This window comes from Musa acuminata, chromosome BXJ3-8 (assembly GCF_036884655.1).
Source record: "Musa acuminata AAA Group cultivar baxijiao chromosome BXJ3-8, Cavendish_Baxijiao_AAA, whole genome shotgun sequence".
Lineage (NCBI taxonomy): Eukaryota > Viridiplantae > Streptophyta > Magnoliopsida > Zingiberales > Musaceae > Musa > Musa acuminata.
Genome location: NC_088356.1, coordinates 10,811,489 through 10,826,731, shown reverse-complemented (window position 1 = coordinate 10,826,731; position 15,243 = coordinate 10,811,489). Strand labels below are relative to the sequence as shown.

At 44.0% G+C, this 15,243-nt stretch overlaps 3 protein-coding genes across 4 annotated transcripts; all 3 read right to left on the bottom strand.

The window, feature by feature from the left end:
* Positions 1 to 265: 265 nt before the first annotated feature.
* LOC103994453 (NAC domain-containing protein 54) lies at positions 266 to 3,438 on the bottom strand. Of its 2 annotated transcripts, XM_009414787.3 has the most exons (6): positions 3,152 to 3,438; positions 2,094 to 2,374; positions 1,737 to 2,015; positions 1,313 to 1,660; positions 1,150 to 1,231; positions 266 to 1,068 (listed from the first exon to the last, which is right to left on the bottom strand). In XM_009414787.3, exons 1-6 carry the CDS (start codon positions 3,306 to 3,308, stop codon positions 392 to 394), a joined length of 1,824 nt encoding a protein of 607 aa, XP_009413062.2. In that variant the 5' UTR covers positions 3,309 to 3,438; the 3' UTR covers positions 266 to 391. The 2 variants fall into 2 exon arrangements, with proteins under 2 accessions (XP_009413062.2, XP_065017927.1); XM_065161855.1 differs by having other exon boundaries at positions 1,737 to 2,374.
* A 4,240-nt stretch (positions 3,439 to 7,678) lies between these two features.
* On the bottom strand, positions 7,679 to 10,593 carry LOC135644914 (protein REVEILLE 5-like). Its single transcript, XM_065162888.1, has 6 exons — positions 10,385 to 10,593; positions 9,676 to 9,810; positions 9,482 to 9,593; positions 9,330 to 9,391; positions 8,767 to 9,183; positions 7,679 to 8,683 (listed from the first exon to the last, which is right to left on the bottom strand). Exons 1-6 carry the CDS (start codon positions 10,415 to 10,417, stop codon positions 7,937 to 7,939), a joined length of 1,506 nt encoding a protein of 501 aa, XP_065018960.1. The 5' UTR covers positions 10,418 to 10,593; the 3' UTR covers positions 7,679 to 7,936.
* Positions 10,594 to 11,433: 840 nt separating this feature from the next.
* Positions 11,434 to 15,041, bottom strand: LOC135586024 (pentatricopeptide repeat-containing protein At5g64320, mitochondrial-like). Its single transcript, XM_065163677.1, has 3 exons — positions 13,525 to 15,041; positions 12,851 to 12,999; positions 11,434 to 12,663 (listed from the first exon to the last, which is right to left on the bottom strand). The coding sequence occupies exon 1, from the start codon at positions 15,033 to 15,035 to the stop codon at positions 13,653 to 13,655; it is 1,383 nt and encodes a 460-aa protein (XP_065019749.1). The 5' UTR covers positions 15,036 to 15,041; the 3' UTR covers positions 11,434 to 12,663; positions 12,851 to 12,999; positions 13,525 to 13,652.
* Between the last annotated feature and the right edge of the window lie 202 nt (positions 15,042 to 15,243).

The following is a 15,243-nucleotide window of genomic DNA, read 5'->3' as shown; positions in this document are numbered from 1 at the left end:
GGAGATTCTTCAAGAATGACTGTGTATAATGAATGGATTGCTCCATGTCGCATTTTCTTTTTGTATATGGTGCCGGTGGGTGTGGGTGAATTTTATATGTGGCAGTAGATGTGAGCTTATTGTTGTTGTCGCTCTTGGGCAGATCGCAATCACGGATTGATGTGACAACTGATGGAGCGGAATGTTCATCTTGTCAGGATTATGATTCCTGTGTCGGATCGGCATGTCCGATTAATCTTGTCGAGGCGATTCTGCCAGTAATGCAATTTCTGTATTCGAAATCATATGAATGTTACAATTGCATCGGCGTCCAGTATAAGACGAACTTGTCTCCTTCTCTGGGTGACAAGCGACTCTGATTCCACAGTGACAAGAGTGAGTATATATATGATCAACTCCTGAAGCCGTGGGGAGGCAACGCAGAAGATAGGAGGAATGGCAACTTCCCAAGCAAAAACATTCTGCAAATGCCTCTCCCCGCCCTCATGTCTGGAAACCAGACGTTGCTCTCACAGTCACCCCCTCTGCGACTCTTCTTATTCTCCTCTTTTTTCTTCCAAGTAGTGCATCCACCTTCTCTTTCCTGTTCCATGACTTGCCCCTTCGCCTCATCACTCTGATTGGTTCGGGATGACAACACGAGTGCCGCGATTTCTACCATTTCACTCGCTCTTCCATTGCCCTGACATGCCTCGTTTCTTATGAGTTTGTCTTGTATGAATGCCTTAACCCTGCCGAAGAATGGAAACCTTCCTCTACTTCTCGCCGCATCCCCATGCGTCTCGGCAGCCATGTCTCCTCTCGCCACTGGACTCAAATGGAAGCTGACCTTCTTCGATGGCTCGATGCGGTGGAAGAATGTTTCGATCATGCCGGCATGCGACACAAATAGCCCGCGCTGGAATTCCACCTTCTCGTACTCATGGTCGGCTCGGCCTTCGTCGCCGCCATGCCGGTGGTGGACGCCGAGAAAACCAACGGCAAGATCATCTGGTCCAGACTCCGGAAATATAGGTTTCGTGTCATCATCATCTACGTCATTCGATCTGGTGCGGCCATCAGCTTCTCCTGGCGATCTAGCTTTTAGTTAATACGATGGCCTGTATCCCAAGCGTTCGACTTTGGAGTCACGGCTTGAAGACGACGTACCTTCAATGCCTACAGCCTCCCCGAATTGGTAGGTTGGAATGCTTCCCAATCTTACACTCCTCTCTTCGCTTTCCACAACTATCTGTGAATCAAGTAAAAGCAAATCAAATCGAAACAGTGACATCGTTTTAAGCTATGTATATATGTTGGCTCCACAACTCACCCCTCGCAGATTCTCCACTTTCTTCTTCTCCTCCTCCTTCAACTCCTCTTCCAGATCGCTTATCTCGATAAGTTTCGTGGGCTCCAAGAAAGAAGCAAATTCGTCAAGATGAGGATTAGTGGTTCCAACCCACATGTCAGCGTAGCTGGAGTCGTCGATCAGTTCATTAGAGGCGGAGGCGACCGATAAGATCTCCTGCAGGATGTCCACCTGGTTACTGCCTTCTTGGAAGCTGCCGGAACGCATGGCCTTCGACTGGGTGAGATCCATACGAGGGAAGTCCTCCACCTCCAATGGCGGCAAGGAGAGCCTGTGTTGAAGCCTCGCACACTCCAACGCCACATCCACCTGAACACGAACACCGGTTGAGCAGAGTAGATGGGGTGGGGGTATCAGGGAAGCATCGGAGTGGATGATCCTTAACCTTGGATGGCATGTAAGTGAAGCTTCCCGGATCATGACACGGAACTCCACCACCGAATGCCTCTTCGGTTAGATACTGCATCCACTTGCCGTCCTCACAAGCACTGCCATCGAGAGACGCCCCCTGCATCATCTCACGGCTCTCGAACTCGTCCCCTCTTCCATCGGAGGAGAGATCAACAGTCGGGGATCGGTCTGTCGACATCCACTGCGAGTGATCCACGACGATCTGTGGGCCCGGTGCGGTCTTCTTGAACACGCGGCACAGTGCATACGCATCCTTCATCGACGCACAGACGCCCATGGCCATGAACTCGTCATCAACAAGGAGAGAAAGAAGAAGAGGACGTTGACGTACCTGTAAACCTGCGGCGGCATTCTCGCATTCCTTCTCGTCGAGGCGGTATTCGTGCATGACCCAGTCGGTCCGAGAGCCATGCGGAGCTCGGCCTCGGTAGTAGACGAGGGTTTTCTTCGTCCCGACCGCGCGGCGTTGGGAGCTCACCCTCCGATCCTTCCCGGTGGCCTTCCAGTAGCCGGCCTGAGTTGCTCGGTTAGTCCTCGACCCATTGGGGTACTTGCGATCTCGTGGGCTGAAGAAGTACCACTCGAGGTCTTTGCCCGGTAGAAAAGATTTCTCTGAAAGGTAAGGATGAGGTAACAAGTATAAGATGACGCCAACTTTCTCTCTACTTCCCTGCATCTTCTACCTTGGATTACGTTCCATGACTGGTTTAGGTGCATCATCAGGAGAATCCATATATGTGAACACGACACTGTGATTTCTATCCATGCTTTCCTTTTTGTCTTGGAGTGCCATGTGCTACTGTTCTCGCAAGCTATCGAAGATATTCTAGGAAAGCTCGAGTGTTTGGAATGGATGGGGGGAAGGAGGATCTTGTTCTCTCTTGTAGCTGAAGTCAAAGTGACCTTTTGACCTTTTGGTTCAAAACAATGATATCCTGTGGTTCTTTTGGACCTTCACCTTAATTTGGAAGATGAGAGGCCCATCTAACTCATCAGCAATCGCCAGTCTAGTGTGTAAAAGAAGGATCGGGATGAGAACAAAGGTCCAAGTAATGGGAGTTTGTCTGCCATATTATGTATGTATACATGTATATAGTAGAATATATATAATTGGGAACTAGGAAGGCTCTCCCCAACAAGTAATCGAGGAATCAAATACTAGGAGTCTTTTCTTGAAGAAGTGGAGTAGGGATATGGACTTGATCAATGTGCCAAGTTGAAGGAGATGAAGAATTGAGTGCAAGGCAAGGCAAGGCAAGGCAAGCTTCTTGTTCCATATCAACATCATTTTGTTGATGTATTTGCTTACAGATTGCATTGTTTGATATGAGATATGGAAGGGTTCACATGATTACCACAAGCGGTTAATAAAGCAAAGAGAAATATCACCTGGTAGATCCCATGGCTCACACTTGTAGAGGTCAACCTCTGGGATGATCTCCAACTCGAGTTCACGTCCGTTGATCTTTCTCTTGAGATAGTACACCACGAGCTCCTCGTCGGTGGGATGAAACCGGAAACCAGGAGGGAGACTCATCGACGCCATTGCTAATCCTCAACACCGCAACACCAAGTAGCTCTTGCTAACTTTTTGCCTCAAGGAGCAACCTGCTACTCTCCTCAGCTAATCGACAAAACGCTAATCACACAACCTAACAGTTAGATATACAGAGAGAGAGAGAGAGAGAGAGGAGGAGGAGGAGGAGGACAAGGGGAAGCAAGAACGGGGAAGAGGAACGTAGAAAGCAAGGGGAGGGGAGGGGAGGGCAAGCCTCGTCGATGGCTTTATAGTGAGTTCTGGAATAGCTTTTGGATCAAGGGAAGCAAGGGGAGATGGGCGGCCCCCCATCTCCATGGCTTTTCTGGCTGTGGTTGAGGTTGATGCGATGGCTTTTTAGCGTGGATTATCGTCGGCGTTCGGGAGAAGCTCACAGCTTTGGCTTTTGCTTCCTTTTGGTTTGCTGGATCTGCATCGACGGCCACAATGGATCACAAGCTTGTCTTCTTCTCTTTTCCTCGCCAAAGCCTGTCGGTTCCCTCTTCCAATTGGTTATCTCGTCCATCATGTTACCTTTACCTATTGCGCCCCCTCCGGACTCCCTCGTCGTCCAGTCGTAGTAGTTTTCGTCTCATCACGAGAGTTTATAGTTTTCGTCCCTTTACTTCGACACCACCTCCTCCTTACCCTTCATGAGGCCAAGTGGACCTCGTAAAAAGCAAGAATTTTCAGAAATCTCATCTGTTATGCAATCAAGGTAATCTCTCTATTATCATACCCATCGAGCTCCTGTCAAGGATACCTGGATCGATGCAATAAAAATAGTTTGCGACTAGAGGCTTCGTGAGTGAGTTTGCTAGTTGATCAGCTGTATGGACATGAGAGACACGAAGTTGATGTCTGACAACGAAATACTGGATTGACACATAAGTAGGTAGCTCCTACATTGTCATAATATATTGTAGAAGTAAGGGTAGAGTTGACTTTGAGTTCCTTGAGGAGATTTGACTTTGAGTTCCTTGAGGAGATTTGTAACCCAATTGAGTTCAGCAGCAATGATAGCAATGACACGATATTTAGCTTCAGTTGAAGACTAGACAATTATCTTTTATTTCTTAGAACTCAAACTGATTGGATTAGACCCAAGAAAGATGACATATCCTAACATGGAGGTTCTATCATCAAAGTTTCTTGCCTATCCAGCAAAGACATGTAGATGAAGTGGAGTGGTTTTACGTAGAAATAGATCATGATTAAGGATCTCTTTAAGATATCGTAAAATTTGTTTAAGCACAAACCAATGCATAGTAGAAGGTTAGTGCATGTGTTGAAATAATTTATTGACTGCAAATGAGATATTTGAACGGGTGAGAACCAAGTACCGTAAGGAGCCAAGCTACCATCATATAATTTGAGTGATTCACTAGTAGAGAGAGGAGTAGCAACTTCTTTTGCATCCTGCATATTTATCTTTGATAATAAGTCTTGAATATACTTTCTCTGTGAGAGGAGGAGACATGAGGATGTAAATGTTACTTCCATTCCTAAAAAGTAACTCAAGGGTCCTAAATCTTTGAGGGAGAATCGATCAGCCAATTGTTTTAGAAATGTCTGAATCTTCAACGGATCATTGCCTATGACAATAATATCATCTACATATACTAGAAGATATATTGTATTTCCATGTTGTTGTCGTAGGAATAAAGAGGTATCAGACTTGGAGTTGATGAAGCCAGTTGATATCAGAAACGATCCAAGTTCAGTGTACCAAACTCTTGGAGCTTGACGGAGTCCATAAATGACTTTTTATAGTTTGCAGACAAGGTCCGGATACTGGTGATGAACGAAGCCAGGGGGTTGCTACATAAAGACATCTTCAGTTAGAGTCCATCGTAAAAAGACATTATTAACATCCAGTTGTCATAAGTGCTAGTCTTTGGAGATGGCCAAACTTAAAACAAACCGAATTATTATGGGTTTAACTATGAGACTGAAGGTATCTGTGAAGTCAACGCCATATCGTTGATGAAACCCTTTGGCTACTAAACGTGCTTTATATCGAGCAACGGACCCGTCTGAGTTCCGCTTAATTCGAAAGACTCATTTACACCCGATGATGTTTTGTATAGGATGAAAATGTCCAAGAGTCCATGTGGAGCTATGGAGTAGAGCATCATATTCTTCACACATAACTTTATGCCAGTATGGAGATTTTTGAGTTTGAATAATTGTGGTAGGTTGATTGATCTCAAGAGAGGATTTGTTGATAGCATGTAGGTCGAGAACTTGACGTGGTTTAAAGATACTACTTTTTGAGCGTGTTGTCATTGGATGTTTAGGAGCTGTAGGTTGTGTTATTGGTATGGGTGGTGGAGAGGCATTGACATGGGTCAGGGCAGGTTGAGATACATCAGGGGGGACTAGGTAAAGAAGGTTGTTGTGTTTATAAGGATATTGTTTCAGTAGTAGGTAAGGCTTATGAAGAAGGAAGAGGAGAAGTAATGAAGGGAGTGAGGAGCTATTGAACCGGGAAAATAGAAGAGTATCGATCTTTAAGAGAGGGATTAGATGGTGTGGTAAGAGATTCATTTGAGAGGATCGATGGTATACTCCAATGATATATATTTGGTGAAGTGGCTTGCATAGTAGATGTTTTAAAATGGAAAGCAAGACTCCACAAAAATAACATGACGTGAAATAAAGACTTTTTGAGTTTTGGATTCGTAGCACCGAAAGATATTATGTTCAAGAGTATCCTATGAAGATGTAATGCTTAGATCTTGATGTTATCTTGTGTGGGGCATAGGGACGTAACCATGGATAACATAAATAATCAAATATTCTGAGTTTTTGAAGGTTTGAGGATTTGAAAAATAATTTTTCAAATGGTGATTGGTATTGCAGAACTAGAATGAGTAGACGATTAATAAGGTGACGACAGTTTCAAAGGCTGTAGACCAAAAGGTTGCTGGCATTGAGACTTGATGTAGAAGTGTGAGATCGGTTTCTACGATATATCGATGTTTGCGTTCCAACTAGTTGAGGAGTATGTGAGAATGATTTAAGGTGTTGGATGCGGAGGATCTTGTCGATCCACTCCTCGATGTGAAGCGCGATTTTGTTCAACACTATTGCTGGACAGCGAAGAAGAAGAAAAGAAAAACAAATTTGCTTAACGCAAAAGCTCTTGTATCATGTTAGAATTAAACAAAGAAGATATAAAGATAAAAAGTATATTTGAATTAGTATCATATGACGAGTGAGGTGGCAATTCCTCGTAAAAGCACAGCCTCGCCGACGAAGTCCAAAAAGTCGGGCCAGGAGGGGGCGACTCCGCGGCGGCCAACGAGGAGCTCGTCCCCTTAGTGGCGCCGTGCTCTTTCTGCACGTGCCGGGAAAGCACCCACGTGGCGGTACAGGATCAGCCGCGCTGGACCCCATCCCTTTTGTTCTGCATCTTGTGCTCTCCCACCTTTTCCTTTTCGTCAATCCAACCCACCATCGGTGGGTGCTTTGCCCTTCGAAGGTTTAGTCTCTCTCCACCACCACCACCTCATTATATCTCACTATATTATTATTTTATTTATTATTAGTATTTAATTTTGAGCAAATTCTTTAAAAAAAATATAAGCTTTCACTTTTTTTTATTATAAAATATTTTTAAATTAGTCGTTGCTTTTGCTCGATCATCTCGTTGTGGTTGTCTTTGGCTCCATGAGAATAAGTCTAGGTAGAGTCTCGATAGGATAAAGCTAATCATGGAACACGATGATAATAATAAACAAAGATAAAAATAAACTTACGGACGATGAATGAGAGTGAGAATAAATATGACGAACGAAAAAACGACAATAGCGATAGACGATGATGGAGATCGGAGATAATATTATCTTTTAGAAAATAAAGAACGAATGGTTGAAATAAAAAAATGCTATGAAGAAAAAAAAATAAAAAATTTATTTTATTTGAGAAACATACCCTTTAATTTTTATAGTACAAAACAAGAAAGACAATGGAGGCGGTGTTGGGATCGATCCATGAATGCCTGCCTGAGGGCGATGGATGGCGTCGGCAGGCGGCAAAGCAGAGTTCTTTGATTCATCACTGTGCCAAACTAGGACGAAGGAAGCTTGGAATCATTGTGACCGAAAGGTTTGCCCACTTCATCTTCCACTTTTACAAAGATCAACAATTAACTCCGAGTAGACTCCCATCATCTGCCGCATGGGTTTCGGTGCAAAGGATTGTTCATTCATGCTTGTGTTGCCAAACGAGAGATCATGTGATTTATGTAGATCAGACGAACTCAGCTAACGGAACAACAGCAGGATTTACCAACATCAACATGTTTTACAACATACGACACAGACGACTGTTGTATGACAATGGAGAGAGAGAGAGAGTTAGAGAGAGAGAGAGAGAGAGAGAGAGTTAGAGTTGCTACAACTGAACTGAAGCTTCATCAGTCCATGAAGTGATCTACATACAACAAGCAACAGAGATGGCAGACCTAACTAACGCTCCTCCAACTGTTACCACAATTCACAGTTCAACAGTCTTCCCTTCTTGTTAAAGAACCATCTCTGCAGACGAAAAGCTTGATGAGGTATATATAGTATCATATTTGAAGTGAGTAGGATGAGGTATATATAGTATCGTATTTGAGGCCGTGCCGGCTACAAACACAACCTTATTGCCTGGCTTTCACCATCTTCACTGGCCGTCACTGACTGCTGCACTTCACTCTCTACTGCACACCTGTTGTAAGGCACAAATCCCCTTCCGGAGCCCCCGCTCCCTCTTCGGGAAGCCGGGATACTGCTCGGCTTTAGACTCGTGCAAGGCATTGAATCACTCTCTGCCACATTTTCTGCTTTATTTGAGTTCACCACAACAGCATTTGGATCGGTTAGTCCTGCTCCGCTGGTCGATGCAGTGTTAGAACCAGTCCAAGAACCCTCCCTCTGCATGTCTTCATTGCCTGCGGCTTCCATCCCGAATTGCAGAGGATACTGTGGTTGCAGATCGATATACGAGAAAGGCAAGTTGCCATAAATGGACCACCATGGTGGAGAAAGAAACGTAGGCTCTACAGAGTGGCCTCCGACTAACGGAAAGCGATACAACAAGGGGGGTGGCTGACCAGGGTAAGCATCGCATGTGCTTCTGATCAAGTCCCCAGTAAAAACTCCATGTCTTGCTCTTTGCAACCACATTTCAGCCTTGGAATGCAAATTAAGAGCTTTGTTCTCTTGGAGATCTTTGATGTCAACGGATGAGGTTGGCTGGGGCTGTGTGATGTTAGCAGCACCAGAAGCAGATGAAACGTTTGAATCAGTCACGACTACCATCTTTCCAAACAGCTTGAGAGTTGGTAATGGCGCTTCGGATGAGGTGTATGCATTAGGGCAGTGGTCTATCACCTGAAGCATTTTTAAATAGGCCAGTCAGAAAAATAAGTTTTGCGATCACTCCGACAGGTTTTGATGCTTATTTGAAAGATTACCTCTGGAAGCTGGTCTTGCCTAGCCGAAGCAGGAACTGCAGGGTCAAAACCTCGAAGCTTATGCTCTTCTTGAACCATCATAATAGGTGACTGTCCTCGATCATCTTGATCATTTGAACCAGCAGCAGATGAAACCGGAGATGAGCAACCATTTTGGCCAATTGAGAACACGGAACCCATGGTTTCCGATCCAACAGCCGATAGAACTGATGTAGGCGATCTGTTGTCCTGCTCACAGATTATAGGACTCTGCAAACGAGGCCTCTCAAGTTGTTTCAGAGCAGGAATCTCCTTGTTGGATGAGTGAGACAATTTACGCGGATACGGGTGCACTGGTTTCCTCTTTGGCCGAGGGGGAGGAATCTCGATGCCCTTCGACGTGCCTGTGTTGTCATTGCTGCCAGACTCGCGAACCACCTAAGTGGATGAGAAAGAGAAATATTGAGCTGGAAAGAAAAGCTTTCGGTGCTCATCTCCATGAATGACTGACTTTATCAGTCGAGCAAGACCACCCATGGGCACCACATTATGACAGACAAATAGTTACTGAAGCAGCAATTAACCTTAGAAAAGAACTTCTGGGCATGACTCCTGATCTGAACTGCTGTCTTTGTACCTATATGTTCTGCAAATTAAATTCCCAAGTGTGAATGCAGATACAGGCTAAGAATGTCCGAACTGAAAACAAGAAGAAAAAAGAAAGAATCATAATAACCTTCTATACGGCGCCAAGCACGCCCGTACTGCTGCAAAGCTTCAAGAAACTTGTTGTGTTCTTCCTCCGTCCACCTCTCTCGCTGCTTTGTTATTGTATAAGGTTTCCTGACCTAATTAACAAAACCCAGAAGAAATTTCATTAGGAAACAACCAAGTCGAAGCTCGAAGAGAACAATTGACGATAGAAGATACCCTGGGAGCCTGTTCCGTCACAGGTGAATCAATCTCCTTCGAGCGAGGAATACTCATCGATGATGTTTTCGCATCCACATCCATTTGATTGTAGGAATCACAAACAGGTTTCGGACTCGTGACTTCGTGTAGCTCCTGGTTATACAAATCCCAATTCAGCAACTAACTTGAGATAGATATGTTTCTTGGCCATGTATATATATAGCATCTAATAGTGTGTGATGGATCTAAGAACACTAACATGACCAGCTAAGAAAATTCCTACTTTTAACCAGTATCCTCACATTCAGATGGCGAGAATAAGATGCCTATCAATGAAAAGAAATAAAGCAAACATTCTTTCCTTCAAATCTCATATTATTCTATAACCTCTTGATTGCAAATCCTTATGGGTAAATCTTCCCCCACATACAGAGAGGTGAGTTCAGAAGTTCAAGGGGGCAAAAAAAAAAAAACAACCAGTTTTTTGGGACACGAGTCCATCAAATCCACAGGCATTTGGACACAGCCCTAATCGATCAAAACAATCCTTCACCACAAACCCTCAATCACACGAGCATCGAGCTTCAAAACAGCAAAATGAAATGGGAAGCACGACAAATCAAACCGCACCCAACCCCACACAAGAACAATTTTTTGCCTCCCGAACTTTTTCCAAAACTCCCAAAACAAAGCAGCGAACCCAAAAAGGTAAGAAATATTCGTCTACCTGACTCTCCATCCTCGCAAGAACTGCTCTCATCCAAAGCTGCCGCCGCCGATCTCCTTCGATATCTGACGGAATCTTCAAGAAGTCGAACACGTCATGATTCACCAAACAATCCTTCTTTCAAGATACCGGTCCTGATCAAGAGGAAAAGGAGGAAGAAGAAGAGGAAAAGAGAGAGAGGGGGAGACGGGACTAAGAATGGAAGCCACGGTCGGAGGAAGAATGCAAACACGCAGGCAAAAGGAGAGGAGGTGATGCCACGTAGGACGGGGAGATTTTTTTGCCCTTTAAAAAAAATTCACACAGGGGATGGTTCCAGAAGCTGCTCTATACATGTGGCCAGGAGCCGCTTACACGTGGCGCTCCCTCAATTTAATCCCCACCTCTGGTTGTGACCTCACGTTGTGAGGTTAAAAAGGCAAGATAAAAAACATGTGATATAATATTAATAATGATGGTTAGTAATTAGTATTAATAATTATTTTATTTATTATTTTTAAAAACCTAAATTAAGATTAGAGTTTACGCTTTTGGAATATATATTCTAATATTTGAAGGAATATGTATAATATCAAAATTTTTTAATGGATAAATACTATTATTTATATACTTTGACATCTGAAAACTTGAAGGATCAGGTTCGAGGATGCCTGTAACATGAAGCGTGCACTTCACCTTGACTTAAGACACGTGGTACTCCTCGGCCGTTTGTCCGATCATCCGAAGTCACGTGTCCCACCGATTCGGGATGGAAGCGGAAGGCTGTGGATAATGGCTGCAAAAGATCCCAACCCACATTGACGCGTCTCCACCACCGGAAAAAGTAGGGGTATAAGATTTGGAGAGACGAGGACAGCAGCAGCCCAGAGTGCAAGGCATCATGCTGGCCGCTTGATGAGGATCTGATGGCAAGTAAACCACCACGTCCGGTACATAGATGCTGCATTAACCGTAAAGTTCGTCACCCAACCGTTCTCTTTCTTATATCATAAAGACCTTAAAACTAATATTGGCCACTTATTGGAACATACGTGATTACAGATATAATAATCGGTACGATCGGCATTATGGCTTTACAAGCAACTACAATTCCTCGTGATCAAGCAATTTAGCAGATCTCACAAGTTTAGAATTGCCATTCTTCACGATACTCTCGACTGATCCATTCATCGTTCTTCCTTTTTTTCTTGCTGATAATGGATTGTCTCATCTATGAGCATAATTGCAATGTAGCGCAACCCATGTGACTGTGTCGGAGACTAGCATTACATGTCAAAAGTCTTAAGACTCCAGATTGATACTAGCCTTCTTCTTTCCTTGTCTTACAACTTTTTGTTTTTTGAAAGGCCAGTCAACCAAAATTAGAATTGCAATCCAAAGCATTTAGACATCAGTCATTCGCTATGCTCGCCAAACTTTCATTCATGTAATCATACCAAGTTTTCCTACCTGAACCTATAATTCCTGTATATTTCAAGCAGTTGCAGGGGAATACTACTCCAGAAAGAGAGTGAATTCTTTTACCATGGCAAAGCCAGCATTCGGCAGCTGCTTTCTGATATCTACAAGGAAAAGAAATCCACTGGCTCACCACCATTAAACAGACTTGGGGCAACCAAAAGAGAGGGGACAGGAGAGCCAAAATGCTACTCGTCAGTGTATTCTCTCTCCCTACAAACAAGGAAGGATTTGAGAGGGGCCAAAAAAGCTGTGCCCCGGTCAAGAATCTTGAGAGCAATCCACATTCACTCTGTTTTTGTTTGGCAGGTCAGACAATGGCAGCTGAATGATGCTCATGTGTTGGAGACCAGCATATTGTGGATGAGAAGAACAGCCCCACCCCAGTGTGACTCTACCAGAACTTTTCTTGCCTATATCCAACTGCATGTGCTCGTTCTGCTCCTCTTGAGATCTACTCCAGCTTGGTGGGTAAGATGAGAAACCCTGTCCCTGAAGATTTATTTGCCTTCTCTGGGAAGATTACATCAGGTACAAAGGAAAGATGATGGCTCTTCACTGTCCCCCGACAATTTTTTCTGTTACATTAGTGGATACGTTTTTGGAAGTATGCACCCATTCAAGTGCACCAAGGAACCTTTGGATGATAAACTCTCTCTTGTGATTAGAGTGATAATATGGGATCCACTTAAATGTAAAATCTAAGGAAAATTCCCAACAAGGACAGGAGAAAGACCAAGTGCTGACAACCGATATAGCGCTGTGGAGACTTCGAACACAGGCGCAATGCAGTCTTGTATGTTGGTTTTCCATCAGGGGGCCTGGCACATGCAATAGATCATCCATCACACATGCAATGTACAAGAAGTCACATAAACAAAGTAAACAAAGGACATATCATAAATGGTATTAGTGCTTCGTGTTATGAAGCAGTTAAATTTGTTCATGTATGCTGAGCCGATTCAACCTTTTTGCTGAAGTAAATAAGTTAACGTACCAAAAGATTACCAAAATGATTATGACCGAGGCAGCCATCAGGCCGAGGTAGCTGAATGAAGAGGAAATGAGGTGATCCAATCCAAGATGGCCGTGACCAAGGTGTTCTGAAGAGAAATTAAGATGTGCTCCAGGAGTTAAGATGTGTTCTAGGATGAGACCTGCACAACAGAATGGAAACAAGGGATATGTCAGGATCCTATGACATTATGTCAGAGGATATTTTGAAGTAGAAAATGGTTTGCGATGTAAAGAGCACAAAGCCAATATTGTAAGAGGGAGAACTCACATTCTCTTTGCTTGAATCTCACTGTATTGTTATGAATATTTATCAATACCATTATTGCTATATTGGAGTTTGATGGATGACATAATCGATAATTAGGCATCAGGTCAATTAGAGCATAACAAACTTTGTTATGTAATATACATATCAAAATATGTACACAATTGTATACATGCATTAATATATGTATGCTCATTCCTAGTGAAGAGTTGACTATTATACAGAACAGGACCCAATGGCACTTGTTAGTTGCTACATACATACAACATGACAGTTTCTTTGTTATCCAATATACAGAGCAAAGCTTTGAACATCAATCAACATTTCGATCCAATGAAATGCAATTTCTTGGTTAAGAATAAGCAGCATGTTAATTCATCTAGCTGTCCAAAGAATATACCTCCATTCAGAGTTACAAATTTCATAGAACCAGTCTTCCCAGCTAAACTCATGAACAAAATTGCTGAGAATTCTCTGAACTTATGAACTGAGATTGATATTGCCACATAGCTCATATTGAGAATAAGATCATCTGCCATCTGTACGTAAGCTGAATTGTTGAAACTTGGTTTTAAGTTCTAATGCCAAATCTCCCCTCGATATTTTATGGAGATCCTTCATCACCCTCATATAAACAGGAAAATTGGGTTTTAAGCCCTCACCCATCATCTCATAAAGAATTCTGCCTGCCTCTTCTATCCTTCCCGACACACAGTAAAGTTTGGCAAGTAAGCTAAAATTCATATTGACCGAACATTTATCTTTCATGCTCATATCCACCACATACTGGTAAGCGTCTTCCGCGTGCCCTGACCAGAAGTATCCTTTTATGAATGCCGCATGTGTTGCTAGGCTTGGCTTAGACCCTTCAGACAACATCTGATCGACGAACTTGACGGCAAAACTCATCCTGTTAGCCTTACACGCATGAACCAGAATGACCTCAAAAGTTACCGAATCCGGAACGTATCCCAAGTCTTCCATTGCTTGGAGCAACTCGCATGCTTCAACAACTCTCTTGTTCTTAAAGAGGCTCCCAAGCAAATAATTGTAAGATTTCGTGTTCGGGTCACAACCAAACCTTCGCATTTTGTCGAACACATCACGTGCACCTTGAAAGTCAAGGTTCCTGCACTTTGCAGCGATAAGCACATTGTAATATGAAGTCCTCCTCGCCGTCTCCTCCATCACCGAGATAGCAAGATCAAAGGCATTCATAGAGCAAAGCAATTTGATCAACGAAAAGATTCCCGATCCTCGGCAAGATCCGCCGACTCTACTTAGCAACTCAACGAGTTCTCTGACAGAATCCTTGATCACATCAGCGCCGCGAGCCGCAAGAAAAGAGAAGGCCTTTCCTGTTAAGCAATGCCCCTTCGAGGATATCTCATCGAACACGCGATGCATGGTGCTATAATCGTCGAAGAGGCCGAGGTTCAATACAATCAGATTGTAGGCTTCAGAATTAGGCCTGAAATCGGGGTAAGAACCCAAAACCCAGCCGAAGAACCGCAATGCCGAGACGCCACGATCGTTCAACGCGCGAAGAGTCTCCGAAACAAGGGCATGCGAAGGGCTCAGATTCAGGAGGCGCAACTTCGACTCCAGATCATCTGAGTCTCCGCTGATCAATGCAACGATCTCAGAGACCACACATGGATCGACACGACGAAGGCGAGGCGTTGGGCTCATTCTGCTCGTGTGGGGACCCCGTGGCACCTGAGAAGAGGAGGAGAGCGATCTGCGGGAAGGAAGGGTGGCGCGGATGAAGCCGCTTAGAAGAGATCGACTAGAGCAAGAAGAGGATTGGGAGGAAGAAGAAAGGGGGCAGAAGCGGTCGGGATGGGGTTTAGGGGCTCGAAACGAGATTAGGGTTCTTCGAAGCGAGCCGATTCGAAGCCCCGGAGGCATTGGAACGGACATGCTTGGCGAAGGTAGTTGCCCCATGGTTATAAAGGCCCGTTATTATCATCTGTAGCGCGCGCTCCGAAACCGTTATGATCTTTAATAATGATTGTAACGTATCGTTTTAAGACACTGATATTATTCCGTGGTCTAAAGTCATAGTCAAACGCAGAGGAAGCGATACATTGACTTTGTGCTGTAGCAACTGACAGTG